We start from the raw sequence: 23,321 nt of genomic DNA, 5'->3' as shown, positions 1-23,321 counted from the left end.
CCTGAAGTGATCAAAAGTCTGGAGCACCCCTCCTATGAGGACAGGTTGAGTTAGGCTTGTTTAGCTTGTACAAGAGAAGGCTCTGGGGAGGCCTCACTGCACTTCCAGTACTTGAAGAGAGCATACAAACAGAAGGGGGACCCACTTTTTACACAGTCTAGTAGTGATAGTACAAGGGGAAATGGCTTTAAACTAAAAGAGAGATTTAGGTTGTATGTAAGGAAGAAATTTTTTAGTCAGAGAATGGTGAGATGGATATCTCATCTCTGGAGGCAGTTGGATGGGGCCCTGGGCAGCCTGATCTGGTGGGGGGCAGCCAGCCCATGGCAGAGGGTTGAAGTTAGAGAATCTTTAAGGCCCCCCCTAAACTAAGCCATTCTATGATCTCTCTTTTACTTTGGAACACATCATAAGTCCATCATATTTCAGTCTAAGACCATGGTGAAAGCACATCATGAAGAGCAGCAGCTGTAATATCTCAGCAGAGATGGCAGGTTTTTAGTTATATCCCAAGGTAAAAATCAATAAATAAACATAAAATAATATTAGTGCATAATATTTTTGAAAATACAGAAGAGCAGAGGTAAATAATACATTGACCATTCCACACGCAAAATATAATAACGACTAGGAGCAGTAAGATTGAGGTACTACTACTAATAGTAACATCCTCTGCTTTATGAAGTTATTCAGTTCACTTATTCTCTGGACAAATCAATTGCTTGCTTCAGAAATTGTTTGAAGATATTGCACTTCAGTCTTTTGCCTAGTCTTATGACACAATAATCAAAAACCACTGAAACAAGAAGGGTAATTATCTTGCCAGTGCCTAGCAAACACTTCTCAAAGACCTAAAACCAGCTGGGGGTGGTACAGTTTGGAAAACAAGGAAGCTATCGTAGCTCTACAAATTATGTCGAGATTCTTTCATTTTTTGACTCTGAAGTCTAATAGATCTAAATTGTTGTGAAGAGCCAAAAATCCTTCTTCTAGCTGGTGCATGCACTTCTTTATTGCACTACATAACAGCAAACAACAATTACTTAAAAAGATTCACTGAGGCATTTCACAAATTGTAAATCCAACTCTTCCAGTGCTTTAGAGGAGTTGCAGATGTATTTCATCAGAATCTATAGCTGTTCTGATGGCCAATGCACTGGTCACAAGTGATTCACCAAGAATGTAAGATGAAATTGGATGGGACAAAACTATTACTTTAAGCCATCCAGCCACTTATAGAAGTACACCAACTTCCACTCCTGTTTGGGAAGATTACTACAATAGAGTCTAGGAACTTTAGGGTGGGAAATAGGAAATTCATAACATTACTCACAATTAAGTAAAGGAAACAGAAAGCTTATTTTACACTTCAATTGCTTTTTCTACCATCCCTATTCTCCCTCTGTAAAATTTGACATCAGAGGCACACGATGTTTGTAACACATCATATCTACCAGTGTGGCTGCAGAAAGTACATTTTGAGAAACTAAATTCTGAGCATCCCAAAACAACACATACTGTGCTGTGAAATATTCATTTAGTAAACATAAGAGAGAAATAAATCTTAGTGTATGCTTCTCTACTACATATGCAGGTAGAATTCTCTTACCTTTTGTTGGACTCTGGTTCTGATCTATAAATCCTTTCAAGTCTCCATTTGTGGAAGTCACACCAACCTGAACAAAACATTTTTCAAGTCTTAAAATATGACAGACCTTTCCACATTTTCCAGTATGCAACCAACAGTATTATGAAAGTAATCTGTTCTGCACTGCTGAAACATCATAATCCTATGGCTTGCAGAGCCTAATGAGAGCATGATATGTGAAGCAAGTTTCCAAGACATTGACTGCGTATAAATGAAGGCATTAACTACATTTTTAAGTTCTTAACTAAGAAAACCCAAGTCCCTGTACATTCTCATGCTGTACTATACGTGCCCCAAGAAGCACATTATCACTGTCTGAGTCATTGTCCCCTCCAAGTCTTACAAGGCAGCTGCCACCAACAACGCTACACAGCCCACAGGTTTGAGATGTGACTACGATGTATTTTATATACATCTCCTAGTCTTTAGAGATAATTTACACAGAATAAATTACTGGAGACACAGGGAACTTACAACCATATTCAGAACAGTGTGTCTGATTTTGGCATGTACACAAGGCACAGAAAGGTAGAGTTTGTTTAGAAAAACACAAGGTCACCACTCCTAGACAGGGAGGAAAGAGACAGAAAGTCCCCAAGTCCCAGGTAGTAAGGCATGCACCCAGCAGCAGCAAGCAGCGATGCAGCACTCCACTGTTTCAGAGCATTGCATCTCTAGCACCTTAGTGAACAAGGTACTTTGGTTTGCTTCCAAGATGGAAGCTGCCATAAGCACCGAGTGACTGAACTCCTCTGGAACCTGCTTAGAATCAGAGCACGATTCCTCCAGCAGGCAATTACGGAAACTACCAGAAAGTCTTTTAAAAAATACTATAAAATGTGAGTGCTTCAATAAGTGACTAGGACAAGATCCAAGATAAGCAAAAACAATTATGCTATCAAGGATCAAGTATTTGCTCTATTTTACAGATGTATGCGGTAAAAATAGGACATTTGCTAGTGTCATTTGTAGAACTGTAATCATATCTAATCAGAGAACTGTTTGATTGCACACAAATCAAATGGTGGCACTGCAGCAGGGCAGTGCTGAGCAGAGATGGGTGCCGGTCTGCTGCCAGAGCCTCTGCCTGCCTGGAGACAAGCAGTGCCCGCAGGCACCCGTCCTCCTGTGCCCAAGGCAGTGCTGTGGTGGCTGCTCCTGGAGGAGGGGCACAGTGAGCCCTCAGCCTGACAAAGTGTGCACAACGTGTTCCTGAGAGGATCTTTGAAATCGAGGCTGGAAAGTTCAGTGACTCACACAGAGCAGAGCCTCGAAAGGATGTTCCAGCTGCAAAGCCACCATAGAGAGCCCACACCCTCCCATCACACTACTGCCTACACCAGGGAATACAGAACTGGCTTCTCCATAGGTGCCCTGCCTCTGTGAGAAGTTGTAAAAGACAAATAGGAGAATTTTATATCAGAGCTCCACTAAAGGAACAAGGCTGGATACCAAGTGTTAGATATAAGGGCACAACTTGTTCCAGAAGAAAGGGTAAGAATTAGGATTCCCAAGAACATCTTCAAAGGCAGAACTGCAATTTGTTCACCACTGAACATTCAGTTCAGGATTTATGACTGTACATACCCCATCATCTCCCAGTGTGCTTCAGTGAAGCCCTGACAACGGCAGACCTCTGTGCTGTCAGCCCAACGAGACTCTCCAGCAGTTGTTAAAATTCAAATATTTACATTGCATTCTCTGGAACATTTAGATGATTTAATGGATATGGTACTTAAGGAAATGTTGGTCAAAACTGAAGTACCTGAGCTTTTTTTTTTTTTTTTTTTTGTCTTGTCCTTCTGTGATCCAAAGAATACAAAATTTCAGTCTGCATAGAAAACACCCGTCATAAAGACAGTCCGGTCCCTACTAACACAGCTGTACAGAGCACCCAGTGAACATGTGCTCTTCTCTCCATTTAATAACCTCTAAGCTTAGAAGAGCTTGAAAACAAATTTGAATTTCATGAGAGCTTAAATGAGAAGTGACAAATCAAGAAGAGCATTTATCTCACAGAAGAATGACCGTAACTGAGCTCCTCCTCAAAAAAACCAACAAATTTGATGCAATATTGTGCTATTACTGCAGAACGAGAACTTTATAGTGTTTCATTTTGATCTTAGCCAGATTCCAGGTCACGTTATCTGCATTTCTGTAGTAGCCACAGCTTTTGGCCATCTTACTTTAACCATCAAAGTATTAGTGATCTACATTCTGGCAAATGGAAGAAATGTAATTTCTAATTCACATAAACCACTTGTAAATTTTAGCTGTAATCCAAAATGGATTTTAAGGAAGAGGAAAAAAATAAGTATGTAGGTTACTCTGCAAGTAATGCCTCCTATGTATTTCTGTGGAAAGTACAACAGATGGAGCACTATTTCACAGAGCAAATTCTCAGCTACAAAGTGCTATTTTTCAGTGCAGTCACCACCAGCTGTTTCACGCGGATGCACTGATCAAGGCACTCCACATTTTGTGGTGTGACAGCTGTGCATGGCAGTCCAGAACACGGCTTGTCTTTGCCATTGCTGACACCACTGCTAAAACACACTGCCACCGTCTCACTGTGCTCACACCCATCGCTTGGGCTCCATAAAAGTCAGCAGGCACCAAGGAATGTCAGTGGGTGCCATTTTTCCACATAGAGGAATTCACTCCCACACCTCTGTTCCGCATGCACTTCCATGTCAGCTACTATTCTGTCAGGCTGCCATCAGTCACACGTCAACAGAACAAAATGGCACATTGGTGGAAAGGTTCAGCCTCTGTGCCATAGCACCAATATCCACCTGACACCGCGGGCCAACAAAATAAAATAGAAGGCATTACTTTTGGAGCAGGCCTCATTGTTGGTTGTGCTACAAGTAACATTTTACTGAGACCATATTTAAAGACTTCAGTAACAGAGGTATCATTCAGCTTACACAGGTATCATTTATCACTTTCTGTATGACTCTTGATATTTCTTTGTAACACAGCCCCAGTGTCTGGACTACTGGGAATGGCAGGGGCTGGCTTCCTGTTTCTATCTGCAACAAGATAAATCCAACCACTAAATAAGACAAAGCAAGCACCTGGCAGGCCTTTGCATCCTATTAAATACTTACAACATTTTTAAAATAATTTCCTAGCAAGTGACTAAGAAGTTTCCAAATGGGGCTGAGAAATGTACCAAAATAAAGAAATCTCAGGAGTCTCAGGTGAGGTAAGCCTTCACAAGTTGCACTTACAACTTAGCAGCCTCCTCCACTGCTGAACACACTTGCCAGTTACCAAGATCCTTCCTCTCATGCAAGAAATTCATTCTCCTATCAACCTGAAAAGTTTGTTCTCTCTGCCTTAGAATCATTCCAGATTCTAGTACAAGGAAGTTGCTTATGGCTAGGGAATAACAAACTGGCCACTTTCATATTCCTGTAGGCTCTTGTGGCCATTAACTGACCTCATCTGTGACATGACAATCATCTTCTAAGAAGCAATGGCAAAACTCTCTGCAAGTACATTTATATAAATACAGATTAGGTAACCAAAACTAACAGTTCTTATTCAAATAACCTTCCTGAGGCATATTTATTTTGTCCTAAAAATAAGTTTCTTGCTGTTTTTGTTTTCCCCATTTATCAGTTTTTAATGCCTTCTTACCTGAAGGACAGGTGGAAATGGAGGCATAAAACAGGTGAGAAGACATGACAAAGAATAAAATAACTAATTACAAGGCAACTTAAATGACATCTGGGTACACCACATGTTGTAAGCACGAAAATATTTAATCTCCAAGAGAATCCAAAACTTTTATTCACCATTTTGTTATTCATTAGTGGTTTGGTTGGGATTCTTTTCATAAGCAATGTTGCACAAAGAGATACTAGGAAGTTTTCTGCATTTCCCTCAAGTGAGCACTGAGCCCTTGATAATTCTCCTATCACATACTCAAAGATTTAGCAAGGAAAAACAGTAACCAGGAATGTTATTCTCAACCTCTGTATGTGTTCAGTGGACTGAAAATTTTTACTGTGTTTGAAACACAAGTTCCTTGTAGACAAAGTAGTTCAACCCTGGTTGTGCATGTGAGATCACAAAGACATTTTAGCCCACACTTGCTGTACTTTGTTGTCTCAATGCATTAGGAGCAAACATCTCTCACCTACTGTGTCCCAGATGCAGGGCAGTGACTCTGGAACAGAGGTGACAGTTTCTTGGTGTGTACGTACTTGGTGAGACATACACCCTTCACAAGTTTCTCCAAAAATGCCCAAATTCCAGTACTTTCAAGATCTCTTTCCTTGATGCTTCTACAGAACAAAGAGATGGAGATACCTCTCCTCTGCAGATAAGCTCTGCCCAGCAATTATGTTCCACTTCAACCTCTGCATGTCAGTAAAACATTTCAGACAGCATAACAAATGCCAGCCTTACATTCAGAACAGATTTCAGGCTGCAGAAATCCAAAGATACAAGCTAAACCCTGCAGCTCTAGATTTCAGAAGCACTCCTTGGCCTTTTAGTAGCATAAGAATACTTGTGGGCTGATGCTGCTGGCCAGTGCGTGTAGTAATGAGTAACTGAGGTTAGGAAATCCTGAAAAAGTGCTAGAAATAAAGACAGAAAGCACACCGTTACTCCAGTTTTTACACTTGTTTTCTGGTTGTTGTTGTTTGGTTGGTTTAGTCTTTTTGTTGTTGTTGTGGGGTGTTTTTTTTTCCCCAAATCCTTTGGACAAGTATATTTAAGAAATATAAACTAGGTTAGCACAGTTTATTGCAGAAATTTTCATAGCATGCATATCAATAAAATGCTTACTCTATGAAGAAACTACAGCCTTGAGTTAAAGTATCTCACAGCAAAAATGTGACTCCATATCAGCAATGTTGCCCAGTCTGGATGTCATCAGAGGTTTGCAAAACTGAAGCCCTGAGCAGCCCTTGAACAAAGCCCCAAACAACTGCACTCTGCATGAAGGCATCGAGGGCTCCTACTGGAATAGATGGGGCTCCTGAGACTCCTTCCAGGGTATGTGACCATACTGCAGAACACCCCAAGGATTTTATTGGCACTGCTGTTTATCCTTTGACTACACTGAAGTAAAGGTCAAAACCACATACATCAGTAGAATTATCTATTTATACTACACTTGAATATGGCCTATGAAATAAGTAATACACATTAATTTATCCTCTGAGTTGGTCAGCTTGAATCAAATAGATAAGACATCTGAAAGCCCTTCCTGGAACTACATAGCAAATAAAATTATTAATCAAATGAACAGAAAAGATCTTTCAAAGACTGGAGAATTAATTTAACCAAGCTATTGCCTTGACATCGATCAAAATATGCACAAAAGCTTGTGCCGCTTCTGAACAACTGAACTGAAAGCCGTCCTAACATTCCCTGCACTTTTGTTCTGGGTACTTCCTTCTTAAGCCATGTTGGATCCTAAGCCTGTTTAAATTCAATTAAACCACAGGACGTTTTACCAAAGGCAACGAATTGCTGAGGGCTCACAGTGATGTTTGCTCCCTGATCACCTTAATCAAAACTATTCTGTATACAAATTGTGTACCTCGAGAAGCACCTGCAAATCAGGCCAAAAATTAAGGTCAGGATGCTATCCATTTTACAAGCTTCCTCAGAACTGGGAGCAGGGGAGTAAAAGACAGAGCTTCTGGACAACACACCACAGTCTAGCTAATGTGGCAGATGAACAGAGAGGAAAGCCCTGAGTCTTCTAGAAATGAGGAGTGTACAGACATTGGTAAATAAGCACATCTGCTCTTTTTACAGTTTTGAGACTGGGACTCAGTCGGATCTTACTCTAGTGCTTCAACAAAATGAGAGGTTCTCAGATCAGTTTGCAGCAATGTTAGTGGAAACAACAGCAGAAAGTATTGCCTTGATTATTAACCTGACCTATAACTGATTCAACTCTGTGTCCTTAAGGAGCGTCCAACTAGTTTACATGAATAAAATACAGCAGAAGATATTTGTAGTATGCAAAAATCTTCTCCATTCAAGAAATCAAACACAAAGAGCTTCAAACCTGAAAGTCAGAAGCGACTGGCAGCACATCAGTACAAAAAAGAATATGTTACAGAATTATAAACTTACATTTTTTGCCGTCATGTCAGAAGGTCTTGGTCTATATTCTGTAAAACCATAAGATCTCCCTTTTCATCTTCACAGAATCTTTAAAACCAACACCCTGCAAGAAAGTAAATTAAAGCATATGAGTTAAAATACATTCTCAGCTCTCTATCCAAACCCTGCATCTCCCCGGGACAGCTAAATTTTGCATGTGTTTATTTTTAATAAAGTTACTCATCACAACAGAAGATTCAGCACATACACGAGAAGTTTACAATGCTTGAAATACTCAGAATGTAATCTTAAATATAGAGTCCTGATATGTCACTGTGCTAGCAGAGCTTATCACACCATTCCTAAAGTCTTGTAGCCATGTCTTAAAGTCTTAAAGCCATGTGAACATTTACATCAAATACAGACTGACCCCAAAAACTGAAAGTGAATTGATCTTTTCATTGTGCCTTTAACTCTCACAATTGAGAAAACTTCTGATTCTATCACAGCACATATACAAAGATCTTGAGAAGGAGCAGGAAACAACACGAAATGCACAGACACAGCAAACATTTAGCAAATTCAGGAAACATCCAAAAAAACCCAAATGCATTTCTGTTCAAACTCACTTTTTACATATTTTCAAGGCTTTGTAATTAGGATTATATTGAAATTCCAGGGAAGAGAAACATTCTGATAAACTGAAGAATACTTACAGTGACTTTTTTTTAAAAAATCAAATCTTCCAGAAGTCTCATAAAAAAGGAAAACAAATTACAAACGGTGGCAGCACAAACCATTTCAGAGACAGAATTAATTTGACAAAACGTTCAAGTACTTTGAAAGCACTTTGTAAGTACTACTTGCTGTTAACAAATGGGACTAAAAAGACATCCGAATTGTGCTTAGATGCACAAGGGAGAAATGCTCACACTTTCAAGAGTGGAATTGATTCACAAAAATCTTACAGAACACCTGAACTGGTTACTGTGAGTCACAACCACTCACAGCAGAACTCACCAGCTGCAAAAGCAAGTACAATCTATGCTGTTTCCTTTGAAATTCAAACTCTTGTTAGCTTTGAGTACAACCATGTCAGCACCTCCCTTCTAAGAAAGGACCAAAAATGATTTCAGTAGAATATGTTGCCCATGACAGACTACTGATACTGCATTCATGATTATGGATAATGCAGATAAAGAACCAGACTGAAAGAATCAAATAACCCAAGTTGGAATGGACCCACGAGGGTCACAGAATCACAGAATTGCAGGGGTTGGAAGGGACCTCCAGAGATCATCGAGTCCAACCCCCCTGCCAAAGCAGGTTCCCTACAGCAGGTCGCACAGGTCGGCATCCAGGCAGGTCTTGAACATCTCCAGAGAAGGAGACTCCACCACCTCGCTGGGCAGCCTGTTCCAGTGCTCCGTCACCTCACTGTAAAGAAGTTCTTGCGCATGTTTGTGCAGAACTTCCTATGCTGCAGTTTCCAGCCGTTTCCCCTTGTCCTGTCTCCACTCACCACTGAAAAGAGTCCGGCCTCGCCATTCTGCCCCCCACACCTTAGATATTTATAGACCTGGATCAGGTCCCCTCTCAGTCTCCTTTTCTCAAGGCTGAACAGACCCAGTTCACTCAGCCTTTCTTCATAGGGGAGATGCTCCAGGCCCTTCACCATCTTCGTGGCCCTCCGCTGGACTCTTTCCAAGAGATCCCTGTCAAGGTCATCGAGTCCAACTCCCGACTCCCCACAGCACCATTCAAAATTGAAATCCTGTGTCTAAGAGTGGCCAAATTTTTAAGCCTGCAGCTCCTCCAGCCCACTGTTGTCCTCAAACTCAGAATACACCCGAGTCCTGCTTCCAGACACCATCTCAGCCCTTTCCTTTACAGATTTAGCACTTGATCTTGAAGAGTGAGGAGTGATTTAAAAGGCTTAAAGAACATCACTGATTTCGTTAGCCTGCTTCCTAAATTTCTAAAATATCCAATAAAAGCATAAGAATCAAAGAGGGGTTGCACATCTCCTGCTTTTGCCATTATGCAAAACATACTTAGTGTTTTTTTTCTGGTTGGACCTACAGAGCAGCCTCTGGGAGACTGCTGGTATGGCAGAGCATCACAGAGGTATGCAGTGACTCCCTTGCAGTGGCCGTGCTTATTGAAAGCACAGAGCATTTGCCAGAAATGATGACAAACTGGGAAAAATACACTGTACATACAGAAGACCTTCCTCCATCCCTGAATTCCTGGCAGAGGAAGAAGCATTTGCTGCTTGTAGGGAGGTCAATCAGTTGCTTCACACATAAACCAACACTTACAATTTTGGTGGGAGGGATGGAGGTTCCAATAAAATAAACCTTGGTAATAGAGGAGATGAGGATGACAGTACATGTTCTGATCTTCATTTTTTTCTCTGGCTGTTGCCAGGCATTTTAGAGGTAGCACTGCTGAGTAACAGAAATACGGATAACATATATTTGGGTTGTATCCAAGTTTGAAGCCATGGAACAGAAAGATAAATAAGTCAGGATATGATGAATTTATTTATTTCCATATGTGCAACATATCCTGTTTTAGTCTAAACTGTACAATTAACTGACCGATAGACCTTTTTAATATCCATGTTTGTCTTCAGCAATTAAAAGCCTTAGTTCTGGTATCTTACAGTCCTAAATTGCTAGCAGTCCTAAATTGATAGCAACTCTTCCCTAACTCTTCTCCTTTGCATTTTTTAGTTACTCTTTACTGCCACTTAAAGAGAGATAATCCACAACTGCTTGAACACTGCAAGAGAAAAGTTGCCCTGACAAGAGCCCTGGCTGCCCCTGCCCCACAGGGAGATCTAAACTAGAAACACCTGTGCAGCAGCCCAGGTGCCCAGGCCATGCAGGGAGCAGCTGCTGGGCCAGAGAGAAGCCTGATGGCAGCGCAAGAAGGCAGAGAGACAGCGGCACCCACAGGGCCTCTGCCACTCAAGCACCTGAAGAAAGTCACCACCTAAGCCAGGGTTGCACCAACCCTGCCAGGCCGTGCTGCAGCAGCACGGAGGGAGAAGTGCCAGACTCTGCTCCCCTCCCCGCTGCCACCAAGCAACAACCAGACTTTGGGTGCCACCTCTGCTCCTCTACCTTGCATGGCATTTGGATTTACAACTGGCCCAGCACAGCAGGAGCCTCCCCAGCTCCCACAAGCAGCAGAGCAGCAGGATCCTTGGGTCCTCCTAACCTCATCCTTTAAAAAGGCCATTCCAGCAGCAGCCATGCTGATGCTGCCCGCTGGGCAGCCCCATGTGGCGCCTGCAGCTGTAACAGGGCACACGTAGGCAGTGGGCCAGCACCACAGTGTGGGACCCACTGCTGACAGCTGGGAAAGCAGCACCTGTTATAGGTTAATTTGAGAGCTCTTAGGGAGATAGTTCCAGAAAGATCTTCAAGTACTGGACCTGAGAACCTGGAAATACTGTCACATCTTTTTATTTATGTATCTATTTATCTATTTCATGGTTCTGAGAATTAATAAATGTTTGAATAATGACCCTTTTCAATTGCCATATCCTTTTAGTCGTTCATTCATTCATTTCATGCTCCTTGAACTCCATCAGGCTTTCTACAGATCTCTTATGTTTTTCAGATATTGTATCACTTCAGCTGCTATTAGAGTTAAAGGAACATCACTCAATTTGGTAGTGTTCTCCCTTTCCTACTGAATTAACGTTATCTACCTCCCTTGCTGCCCCAATCTGCTGCAGCTGTGACCAAGGAGCTATTCCAGCATCCAAATACCACACTATATGTCTACTAAGACATACTGTAGCAAACAGAGCCTTTAGTTTTAGTTTCACAACAAAACATCTAAGAAAATAAGAAGCATTTTTATCTTGTATGGTAAGGACACAGTGAGAAAAATACAGTTATCTATTAATGTTCCTGGGGAAAAAGGGCTGCTAGATCTGTGTAGCCATCTTGAAGCCTGGAAAGTTGCCACAGAACAGCCATGCAGTGACAATGGTCCACAGCAAGGAACCAATACTGACAACCTGCACCACATTTGAAAATTAGGATTCTGCCATTCCTTTCTCTTTCTCCTCCTTCCACACACACCTTCCAAGTACATCATCTGGAGCTCTGGCCCAAAATTCATGATGCAATTTGCCTTCCCTGTCTCACTTCAAGAGGCTTTACAAGTAATTTACTCAAATAAAACATAGCTAAGAGAACATTTTCTAGTCAGTTTCATCCTGCTGACAGATAGGCCAGCTAGTTTAATCTTTGACAAGTTATTTGCCATCAAGCTTAGTGATCCAGAAGGCATTGTCCATAAACTATTACAGTCACTTGCCACAGTGCTTTTCAGACAGCACAAACAGTTGGTATTCTTCCAGCTATATGAACACATTTTGTCAAGCTCAAGAAGCCAGACTTTGTGACCCCACCATCTGCCACGACCCCTTGTCAGGTTCAGACAAAAGAACTACACAGATGGCCTCAAAATGGAGATTCTCTTCCTTCTGAATTGCTGTTTGACAGCTTGCACCACACAGACAGAGCAACAAAACTCTACCTTTTTGTTCCTGAGCTGGTTTCTACTGAACCAAGGACGCATAAAGCCCAAAGCACATGACATACACAGACTGCTTTACTTGAACTGAAGTTCTCCATAATCTAATCTCGGTTTATACCCTGCTCCCATGATTTTACCTTTTGGTCAAGTATTGTACAGCTCTGTGAGAGAACAGAACCATAAGAACCATAAGAACCAAGGTGTGATTTCTTCTAGAACTTACATTGCCCAACCACTCCTGCTGATGCCATTAAAAAGACACCGAAAACAGTAAATTTACAGAAATGGAGATCATCAAGCTCCAGACTAGTTAGTTTAGTTCTCCATACATATCCTTCATCACGAGTCAAAAGACAGATCTATTCTGAAGTGACACTGAAGCAAAATTCCAGTAGAAGAAACACAGCAGAATAGAAACAGTTATCTGAGAAAAATGCTACCTCTGTACTCCTCTGTACATTATTTTCTGTGGTCCAAAGTCATACTTTAAATTATTCGTATAAGATACATATGTTGGCTAAAACCTAGAAGTAGAAAAGAATAAAGCCCCACATCAGAACAGCCTGTTTTCAGCCCTTGACAACAAATCTGTAGCAAACATCTTAGATTTCTTTAATTTCCTCAAATTCTGACCAGTACTCTGCATACCAAAACCTCACACAGACCAGCACACACACAGGCCCTCCCCAGCCTCACAGGCCACCTCCCCACAACGCAAAGCATAATTCATATCAGGACGATATCAGTATCAAACACCTACAAATTAAGGCAACTATTTTAGACTACCTAAAATACAAAAGAAATGTCTTCATGAAACACAGAAAAAAGCTGTAAAGATATTTCACACTGATTTTTATCATGATCAAAGAATGCGTTTTTGATTTACTCAATTGAGAGCATTGCAAAGTGGAAATGATTCCAAGTTGCTGGCTCAACTACAAGAATGAAAGTGTCACCAGTTCCAACACCACCAAAAACCAACCTGTATCACACCTGCCTCTGCTAGAAAATAGCTCATGTTCTTCACACCGCTCTTCATAGCAGTAACTTTGGAGCTGCAGCACTACAGCGCTGATCTCAGAACAGCAGCGACAGAAAGATTCCTCATTAATCAATACAGGCTCTGTTTTAAACCACTAATTTATGCATCTACATGGATTAGACCACCTGTTGCGCACATGTTGCCTCATTGTATCTCCATTTTCAGACCAGTACAAGTTGAAAATCACAAAGTACTTAACAGAAATCCACCTGCTCCTAGGAAGTGCGGCACCTTCCTGAAAAGCATGTCAGCATTCAACTCCTTTTTGAAGAAATTGTGGTAAAAAGGAACAATTTTAGTAAAAAAAAAAAAAAAAAAAGTCCATATGTGCTAATCAGATGAATTTATTTGTACTGCACAGAACAAAACTCAACTCTGTTATCAAGATTCTGAAACTGAAATTCTGGATTTTGTACATCTTCAAGAAGATCCCATTGAACAACTTCTTTTCCTGAACCTCTTCAGATGACAGTCTCAGTTTTACCCTTTATGAGGAACAGACATGGCCCCAAACTGGGAAAAAAAAAAGGTACATCAGTGTCCACACAGCACCTGGCTCATCACCGAGAATGGGGCATGGTGCACTTATCACACAGGAATCTTCATTTTGAAAATCATAACAAAAAAGAAGCTCTTAGGAACTCCACCAATGACATACATTACAAATATCTGACAGGAACTACAACTTGGGAACAAAGTAAAAGTTTGCCTTCAAAAAAACGGTCAAGGTGATTAAAGAGTCTGAACAAATCTAAGTGCCTTGACTGTTAAAAGGGATCAGAATAATACCTTTACAAGCGAGTTTAAAAGCATCACCTCATCTAGAGCTCTTTAGATTGAGAAGGACTTAAAGTAGAACCACTTTCTGTCAGCAAACAGCACAAACCAAAGCTTTCTGTCAGTTAGGAACATGCCATATTTTCAAAAGCATTTTTTCTTCTAGATGTTCATTTCAACAGTGTGCTGATGTTTGAAAACAAAACAAAATGGATCACGCAGTTTTCCATACAAATGACCATAAAATGCCTCAGTAGGACAATCTTAGTCTATTACCAATAATGCATTAGCTCCTCTTGCTGTTAAGCTCAGGTGAAGCACAGAATGCCGTGGGGAAGGGACCCACCCAGCTGCAGCCCCTGCCGTGTGCTGGCTGCCCTGCACCCATCCATCCCAGCACAGGGCACTCCCAGGGACGAGACAAAGGAAAAAAGCAGGCTTTTTTTTCTACTGAGGTTTCATACAAGCTTCTTACTACCTACCACCCGTTTATATGCTGTACGATACATCAGAGAATGTTCTGAATATTGTCTTGCAATGCATTTTAATTTTGACCTTCTAGACTTTTCAGAGCTATCAATACAGTGACTGATATACAGAACAGCTAAATGTCCTCTTGAGATACATCTCCCTCTATACCCTGCAGCTGGAAGAACCTTAACATCCAATGAACTCAAGATGATTCTACGTCTGCAGTTAATTAAAGATCACCACGTTACATAGGGATAAAGAACTTGATGACAGGGAGAGACTTAATGACTATTTCCCACATGTTGCTGTTTGCTTGAAGCTTTGTCCTAGTGTGAAGCTATTACTAAGCCTGCTCCTGCGTGGACTGAAGATTATGACAGTACTCACTGAACAGGAAAAGCTAAAAAACAACCAGCCAGCCTGTTTTTTGGTTACAATTTGGTACAATGCCAAAACAGGGAAAAGAACATCTTTCTAGAGATGCACAAACTCTCAAATCTTGATAGCAGGACACAGAATGAATTACCTTAAGGGTAGCTCCACAAAACCCGCTGCACTGATGCAAGAACCTGCCCTGCTGTCATTGCTCAAAGTCACAGGGGCCTTCCACTTTCTCTTACTTCCTACAGTTTCCCACTCCATCCCTATGCTGCATGCTCTCAAGAACTGCCAAAGTGACCTGACCCCTCAGCCAGCCGAGCTCCTAATGGTGTCAGCATCACAAGGGTGGGGCAGAACTGGGGAGAAGAAAGCACTGCGCCTGCTGCACCCCCGGCAGGTCAGACAGTCGAGGCCCATGTGCAGGACAGAGCCAAACCTCAGCTGAGTGAGCTGCTTGGTAGCCCGGCCTGTGGAACCACAGCGTGACTCAGTGTCTGAAAAAAGCATTTATGACACACTGCAAATTAACTTACGAGTTGAAATGTGACAGAAGGTTGGTTATGTAGTGTTTGTATGAAGACTAATCCGAGCTTTTGGAGAGTTCACTGGAGTGTGAGCATGCTCTGACAATTCACTAGGAAGCAGTGAGAAGCTTTGTCTTCACACCTCAGCATCCCCAGTGCCCTACACAGCGCAGTGAAGAATGAGCATTTGTTTCGACATACATCAGAAGCCTGCTGTGTTACACAGAACAAACACATACTCTACAATTCTACCATTTTTTATATGAGGTTATTAAGTCTTAAAACTGTTTAAGTGTATTTACACCTGTAAGCTGGATTCTAAATAAACTGAAGCTTGCAGTAATCAGAGCATACATTTCAGAGAACAGAAATGTATTTCTCAAGTTTCTCAAGCTCAATTCTGATAATGAAGGAAAAAGTTGCCTCTTTCCTGACAACGTATGGAGAACCCCCCACACAAGCTTTTGGAATTCACTGAGGGACAAAAGCTCACTTTAAAATGCAGTTCCAACCTTAGAAATAACCGCTGGTCACGTTACTGCTCTAGCCTCTAATATAGGTCAGTTAGAATAATTCTGGTAATTACAGCTACTGCTCACGTGGGAAAGGTTCTCTACTTGGGAGGCCATTCTGGCTCCCCATCGGGGACAACCTGCCAGCAGCAGTTGGAAGGAAGAGGAGAAACCCAACTTTCTAAACAGAGGAGCATGCCCTAACTTCTGAGAGAAAAAACAGAGTCACAAAAGGAATTACCTTCACAGATGGACTTCAGTTTATGGAAGGTAACAAGAACTTCACCTTAGGGTCACAGACACTCTTTCGGGAAGGAGACACCTATCTAGGAATATGAGAAGCTTCAACGACCATCACCACTTCTTCTTTACTGGAAACGATCATTCCACACAGGAAATCAAATAAAGTAATGAAAGAGTTCTTTTACTGAAGCCAATAGTGCAAGGTAACAACTTGCAGAAGAGCTGCTCCAAGGAAAAATCAAGTGGCCCTCATTCTAATAATGGATGCTACAAAAAGACACAAAGAATCAAAACAGACAGCTGTAATAAAGCCAGCATTCCACTGCTGTATCTGCTCCTTTTTACACTACTTCCTAGCATACAGAAGCACATACTGAGTTTTTCAAACCCCGCAATGGGCATTCATCCTGTTGGTTTTCATGTCATACGCACACTGGTACTGTGGATTGCTCTCCACCAAACACCTGCAATTGTAAACCTGTCTCATTGGTTCCAGTGGCTTCTTGGCTCTGCACACACACCCACCTCCACAAGAGCATTTCCTGCACCAGACCAGGCAACAGACAGCTTATTTTCCTTGTTTTACAATCCACTGTTAGTTCATTAGTAGTCGTGTTCTACAAATACAAATGAAAAGCTAAACAAGAAATTCTTAATCATGACATCACAAAGTATGCAGAAAAAGCATACAAAGCATGAAACTGCAACTTACTGAGGCATTTCTAAGAATATTTTTTCAAGTGGCACATCAAAAGAAACGAATTGCCAAGAATGAGAAGAGCTGTAACTAAAAGAACACATCCTGATCCTCACTAGGGTGAGGAAGTTTAAATGCCAGTATCTATCTTATCTGGTACAGGTTGCAGCTACCCTCCCACAGCCCTGTAAGGCCATTTTAGAGACCAGCACCAGGCACAGTGAAGTCTGCTAACTTAAAATGAGCAACATCACACCTTCCTGAAGGAGATGAAAAGCTGGAACCTCAGTTCCTGCTTTTTGCTAAACCCACTGGAAGATGCAAAAATACAAAGCGTTATCTTCACTCTGTGGTTGCTCACAGGCAGCTCCAGATGCATAGGAGGCTCCTACACAATACACACACAAGAACAGCAACAAGCAAGGAGTCCTCCTGCAGCAGGAACACCCCCCGTGCAAACCAGCACTACTTTGCCAGCTGTGTTGTTCAGCTTGCTCCTTTGCACAGGACGGTTGTGCTCTAGCTGCTGCATGGAGGCTGCCTTACCACTTTGTAAAGTGAGCTAACCCATTAGAACCCTCTAAAGCTGTCCTTCCCATCAGTGCCATATGATTTCAGTAATGCTAATGCTATCAAACTAGCACAAGTCAAACAGCTTCTTTCTGCTCTCCTAGCACAGTGACTTGTGTGCAAGAAGGAAGAGGTTACAAGAAGTCCCAGCACTAAGATGTGGTCAGTTTTCAACACACCCAATGAGGTAAACCTACTAATATTTAATAATTTCCCACCTCTTCCCTAGTGCAGATCTGAACTGTTTTCAGAGCTATTACTTTTAGCTGTTCCAGAGGCGTCAGGCTCACTGCACAACAATGTTCCAACAAGAATGCTTTTCTTCTATGCTTTTTCTCCCCCTCCCGACCACCTGTTTGATGTATGTTCATTTCTGCGACATGAACTTACTCTTCCACGTTTCTTTGAAGTGCTGTATCTAACACCCTACAGGCTATTGCAAACACAAGCTCTCAAAACGCAGTACTTGGCTATTTAAAAACACATCTCCATGCATACAGAGCACTGGCAGAACTGGCATTTGTACCACACAGTGGCCACGGGTCTGCCCCATGCACCCCCATCACTTCATCTGTGGATAAGGTAAAAAGTGCTATAACCAGGAGAACCAGACTCAACGCAGGCAAAGAAAGGAAGTTGTTCCTCATCTCTCTTTTAGCAGCATCAATTTATACAGTCAATATACATATATATTTAATAAGAGATCACACTAGATGAGATTAGCTACAGTACAACACAGCAGCCGCGGTTCTGACCTCATTTCCACCACCGTAATTAAGCTACATCTGCGCAGCTGGAAAAAAACCATCAACTGCTAGAAACATTAACAAAAAGACGCGAAAATAACGGAACCGACTTCCAAAATAAAAACACTCACCGCATAACCATCGCATTTTAATTTTCCACACGCCTTGTCTGCCGCACCGCACAGACGCGACCACCCGGCTTTGTGTCCGTTCCCAGCCCGGCGGGGAAGGCGGCCCGCGGCGCGGAGCGGCACGTGAGGGCACGGCGCGAGCGCAGCGCCAGCCCCGCGCTCGGCGGGGACGCACCCTCCGAGATGCGGTTTTCTTCCTCGTTCCGAGGAAGTTCGCTTACGAGCTATTTTCCTCCCTTTGTTCGCACGCCCAAATCCGAACGGCGGCATTCGCCCCGGGATTCATCTCCGCCGCGAAGCCCGTGAGGCCTACGGCGGGCAGACGGGCCGGCCCGCGGCGCTGCCAACTTTTGCGGTCGCTGCGCTCTCCCCCGGGCACCGCGCGGCCCCGCACCCCCCGGCCCGCGCCGCCCTCTTGGCACTCAGCAGCTCCCCGCCCCTCGCTGAGCGGCCCCCCCGGCTCCGCAGCCCCCCGCGCTGCGGTCGCGCTCCGGAGGGGCCCCTTCAGCGCCGGGCGAGCGCGCGGCCGCCGCAGGTGTCAGGCAGCGGGCCGCCGCACCACCGCCCTCTTCCCCCTCCTTCTCCTCACGCGGCCGGAGCCGAGCCGGGGGGCGGAGGGCCGGGCCGCCGCGAGGCGCGGTGGAAGCGGCGCCTTGGGAAGAAAGGCGCCGTCCCTCCCGGCGGAGACCCCGCGGCGGCTCGTCCGCAGGCCCGGACGGGAGAAGAGAAGAGAGGAAGGAAGGCGGCGGCGCGGCCGGGCCCGAGCGGCGACGCCGAGGTGACTAGACGCGACGGTCGCTTACCGGCCGCGGCTCCGCTCCGCTCCGCACGCCGACGACGCCTCCCAGCCGGGCCGGCGCCGCGCGCCCGTCGCTCGCGAGGAGGCCCCGCAGAGGGAGCCCGGCAGGGGCAGGCCGCGAGCCCCGGCGCGTGGCGGCGCGAGCGCTCCGCCGCACCTCCAGCTCGGCCGCCGCCGCCGCACCCCGCCCCGCGCGGCCCCACCGCCGCCTCGCGCCGCCGCCGCGCCGCGCTCTGCCCGGGTCCTTCTCCCCCGCACAAGCTTGGCGGCGTCTGGCGAGCGGCTGCTCCCATTGGCCGCCGCCTCGCGCGAGGTCGGGCGCCTTCGGCGCGCCATTGGCCGCGCCTCGTGTGTGTACACACGCCGCCCGCCAATCCGAGGGATCTCTGCGAAGCGGGGCGGGGCGGAAGGGCGGGGCGCGGGCCGCCTCCTGCCCGGGCAGCCGCGGCCGTGTCTGGCGCCGCGCCCCGCGGGGGCCGGCAGGGAGGCCCGTTCTGCGGGGCTCGGCTCGGCCCGGCCCGCCCCGCCTGCCGGCAGCCGCTCCCGCGACGGGAAGCGCCTCGAAGTTGGGGCTGCCTGCAGCTCACGCTCAGCGAACGCTAACGGGAAGCGCTGACGGGAGCCGAAGAGCGGGGGCAGCGATACGGTGCGGCGCCGCACGCGCAGGCAGCAGGCGGGGCTGCAGCGAACACCGCTGTGCCGCGCGGAACCGGAGCCGCGCAACGGTCATAGAGCACACAAACACGGAGCTGGGGTTGGTCCCGCTTTACAGGCACAACAAAAAAATAAACAGCAGAAGCATGCTGTAAAACAGGGCTCCTAAACTAAGGAACGAGAACCGTCTGTTTATTTCCGTGGGACGGCTCACAGCTGGTTATTAATCACAGGCCCAGGAATGTGCTGACCGTGTGCTTTCTGTTTCTTTTCATCCTCTACGAAATACTCTGTCACATGCAACAAGACCTTTATCAATACTTGCAGTTGCGTAAGAAACTTACATGAAAGCATTAAAAAGCCATACGCAAAATGGAGCGCTCCCTTGCCCAGCTGCCAAGGCCCCAGGCGGCACAGAGGCACTGCAGCAGGCCCCGCTGTGGAGAAGAAAGGAAGGGCAGAAGCGAGCCGGGGTGCCTGGCTTCCTGCACTCCTCCTACATTCCACGTGCTAAACCCAGACCTGAAGTCAAATACCACCTCAATAAAGTCATTTATGTCTTAAAATGATCTTTTTAGTTCATTTGGTTATTTTTACGCAAGGCTTATGTCAGATGCTATGATTACAAACATGAAAAAGGCATTTAACCATTGTGGAAAGGAGATGGATGGTGACTGCCATAGTCAACACTGGCTTTCAGCCACCTACAGAATGAGCTTTGTATGCACACACAGTGCTCAGCCTGAAGCTGCTGAAACGACCAGTTTGCAATGAGTGTTACTACTTCTGTAAGGTTCTAAACCGATCTGTACTTACATAAATCCCAAACTCAGTCTGAGATCCACACTGAAAATTTGGCTGTAACTGGTCCCTTAGCTCTGCAAAGGCACGGGGGTTAGCGATTTCTTCAAGATCCACACTTAGAAAGCTCTGATGCTGCTCTCTGGAGATGGTCAGGAGTCTCAAAGCCTCACCACAACACCGTGCTCCGCATGGCTGGTTGTTTCCAGATCATCTCCCCCTTTCCCTTTTCATAACACATTACTTTGCACTGTTTGCTGATTTCAGTGCTTTGCGAGCCCCAACCTGTGCTGAGATACCAACACTAATCCATTACCCCCACACCCAACATTTCTCCTGAACAGTGAGCTGAACTTGTTTGTCTCACTGTAAAACCTCAAACTAGAATGTGGTCCAACCTCTGGGTCAGAACACCTCTATACTCTGCAGTACCAACACATCTGTTTGGCTGAAGACAAAATGACAACTTTGCCTGTACCTCTGGGCTTGGAACAGCAAGAGAAAAAAAACAACAAAACCAACATTTAAAAAAACCTATCTGTATTTCATGCTCCACTGACTGGCAAGAAATGGTTCTTACCTTATTTTCACAAGGCTGCTGTTCAAATGGTGAGTCCAAGCTGCTCCCTGAGATGAGTACATGGCACTAGCTGAAGGATCTTGCTACACAGACCACAACAAAAAGAAGCTAGCAGACTGGAACAGCAATTCATTATTTTGCTTTTCTAATTTCCTTCAACAGGAGAGCATGCATGAACATTCTTGTCAAAAACAGGTGAGAGAATTTTTCACAAAATTAATCGCTAAAGGAGAGAAGAAAATATTTTTTAAAATGGTGGCAAAGCTAATTACACTGAGATTTTATACATCAGTGACTGGATTGTTTCTTAAGAAAACTCACACTGCATCTGCTGAGAGTATTTTCAATTGTTTGAAGATTGTTTTTCTTTCCTTTCTACTTACATTATTAATCCAACAGCTCTGAGATCTCACCAACCCTTTAACTTTTTATGCCATGTTGTCCCAAGTATTAGGAGTTGGAGATCCTCATGGGTCCCTTCCAAGTTGTGATATTCTGTGATTCTAAAATATGAGACTACGTATCATCATGGATAATAGCTGCATCCCAATTAGGCAGACCTACCATCAGCACCACATGCATCATTGATGGCAGGATGCACAAGGATCATTAACACATCTCTCAGCTGAATTCCTGATCTTCACATGACTGATGAGGTCCATTACTGCCCAATCCTAAAGTGAAACATTTGCAGTCTCAACGTGGTACATTTCTTAAAATGATAGTGCTAAAATTAGCAATATTGACTTCATTTTATATCATTACATTTACTATTAAACTGACGTGGTACCAAATGCAAAATTGCATGTATTTTGGCTGTACTATGGTCAGGATGAAAATCACCACGATGAAAAGGTGCAAATAAGGCACACAGCTAGCTATTTACAAGCAAATGGCATCAACAGAATCAGATTCAGCTCCCATTATATATCTGTCTGGGGACAGAGTATGGGAACCACAGTCAAGCCTAGAAAACCACAGAACTACAAAATGAACACAAGCCATGAGATGTCATGAAAGGGGTCATAGGTGGACATTAGGCAGACTTTGGTTAATAAAACTCCTTCAATGAGAATGAAGTGCAGAATAACTACAAGCAAGGCCACCATCTTCTGTTCTCAATCTTAGAATGATACCCTTCTCTTTTTAGTCTGGGAGAGCATTCTTGCCAGTAACGTTTTCTGAAGTAGGAAATTATAATCTGAAACTGATTTACTTGTAGCCCTGAGAAACTTGTAATAATTTAAGATTAGTGATGAACAAATTAGCTACATGTTTCTTTAATTACAGTTTATTTTCCAAATGTAAAAGTAGTAACTTCAAAAATAGACTTTCAACCCTGTTTTTCCCAATAATAATAGGATGTAATAATGGGCTTGAAAATATTACAGACTTCTACAAGTTAAATGCAGTTACAGGTATGCTAACATTCATATTAATCATGCCATATAATGCAGTTTTTGTCTTTATAAAATTTAAAAAATGTAGCTACAAACTAGATAGGTAGTAAACATCAGCTACAAAAATCCTGGAGAGAAGCACCTTTTAAGGAGTTTTGAAAGCATATTTGCTTTTGTTTCTCATCTTAATTTTGTGATAATCCCGAGGCATCACAAAAATGCCATCAGACAGCTGGGTCAAATGCTTCCTTAAAAAGTCAATCAAAATGTGGTAACAGGCAAACAATTTCCCATAATTTCCTAAATAATTATTTTTTCTTCTTAGAAATAGCTAGGGAAGTGCATGTCCCTTTTTAGACTCCTTGATGGTTAACATATCAAAGCTTTTAAAGATCAGATGAGAGATGAGTTCCTCAGTAGAAAACACATCATAGGAAAAAACTCCCAACATATAAAGCATGGTTTCAAGCAGTTGGGCCACCCAAAGGGGGTCACTGAAGGGACACAAATGCTACATCTGGACTACAGCTGGTGTGAGGATGATACGAAGGTTCATTATGGAGTGGTAAGTTCTTCAACAGCACAAAGGTTACCAAAGGACCTTATAACTTTTGTATACCATCACAAATTTCAGTTACAATTTTAACCATTCTGTTAACTACAAAATCTTATAATTTGATTCCTTCTATCTCCAAAATGTC

At 43.7% G+C, this 23,321-nt stretch overlaps 1 protein-coding gene across 2 annotated transcripts in view; it reads right to left on the bottom strand.

Moving 5' to 3' along the window:
• Positions 1–7,857, bottom strand: part of TFDP2 (transcription factor Dp-2) — a 39,556-nt gene extending 31,699 nt beyond the window's left edge. For both annotated transcript variants that reach the window (XM_048954977.1, XM_048954978.1), the window contains exons 1-2: positions 7,760–7,857; positions 1,610–1,676 (exon numbers count right to left, since the gene is read on the bottom strand). In XM_048954977.1, the coding sequence (XP_048810934.1) occupies positions 1,610–1,676; positions 7,760–7,774 (82 nt within the window). In that variant the 5' untranslated portion in view covers positions 7,775–7,857. The remainder of the gene's footprint in view (positions 1–1,609; positions 1,677–7,759) is intronic.
• Positions 7,858–23,321: the final 15,464 nt, after the last annotated feature.

This window comes from Lagopus muta, chromosome 9 (assembly GCF_023343835.1).
Source record: "Lagopus muta isolate bLagMut1 chromosome 9, bLagMut1 primary, whole genome shotgun sequence".
NCBI classification, from domain to species: Eukaryota; Metazoa; Chordata; class Aves; order Galliformes; family Phasianidae; genus Lagopus; species Lagopus muta.
This window is presented reverse-complemented; position numbering and strand designations above follow the sequence as displayed.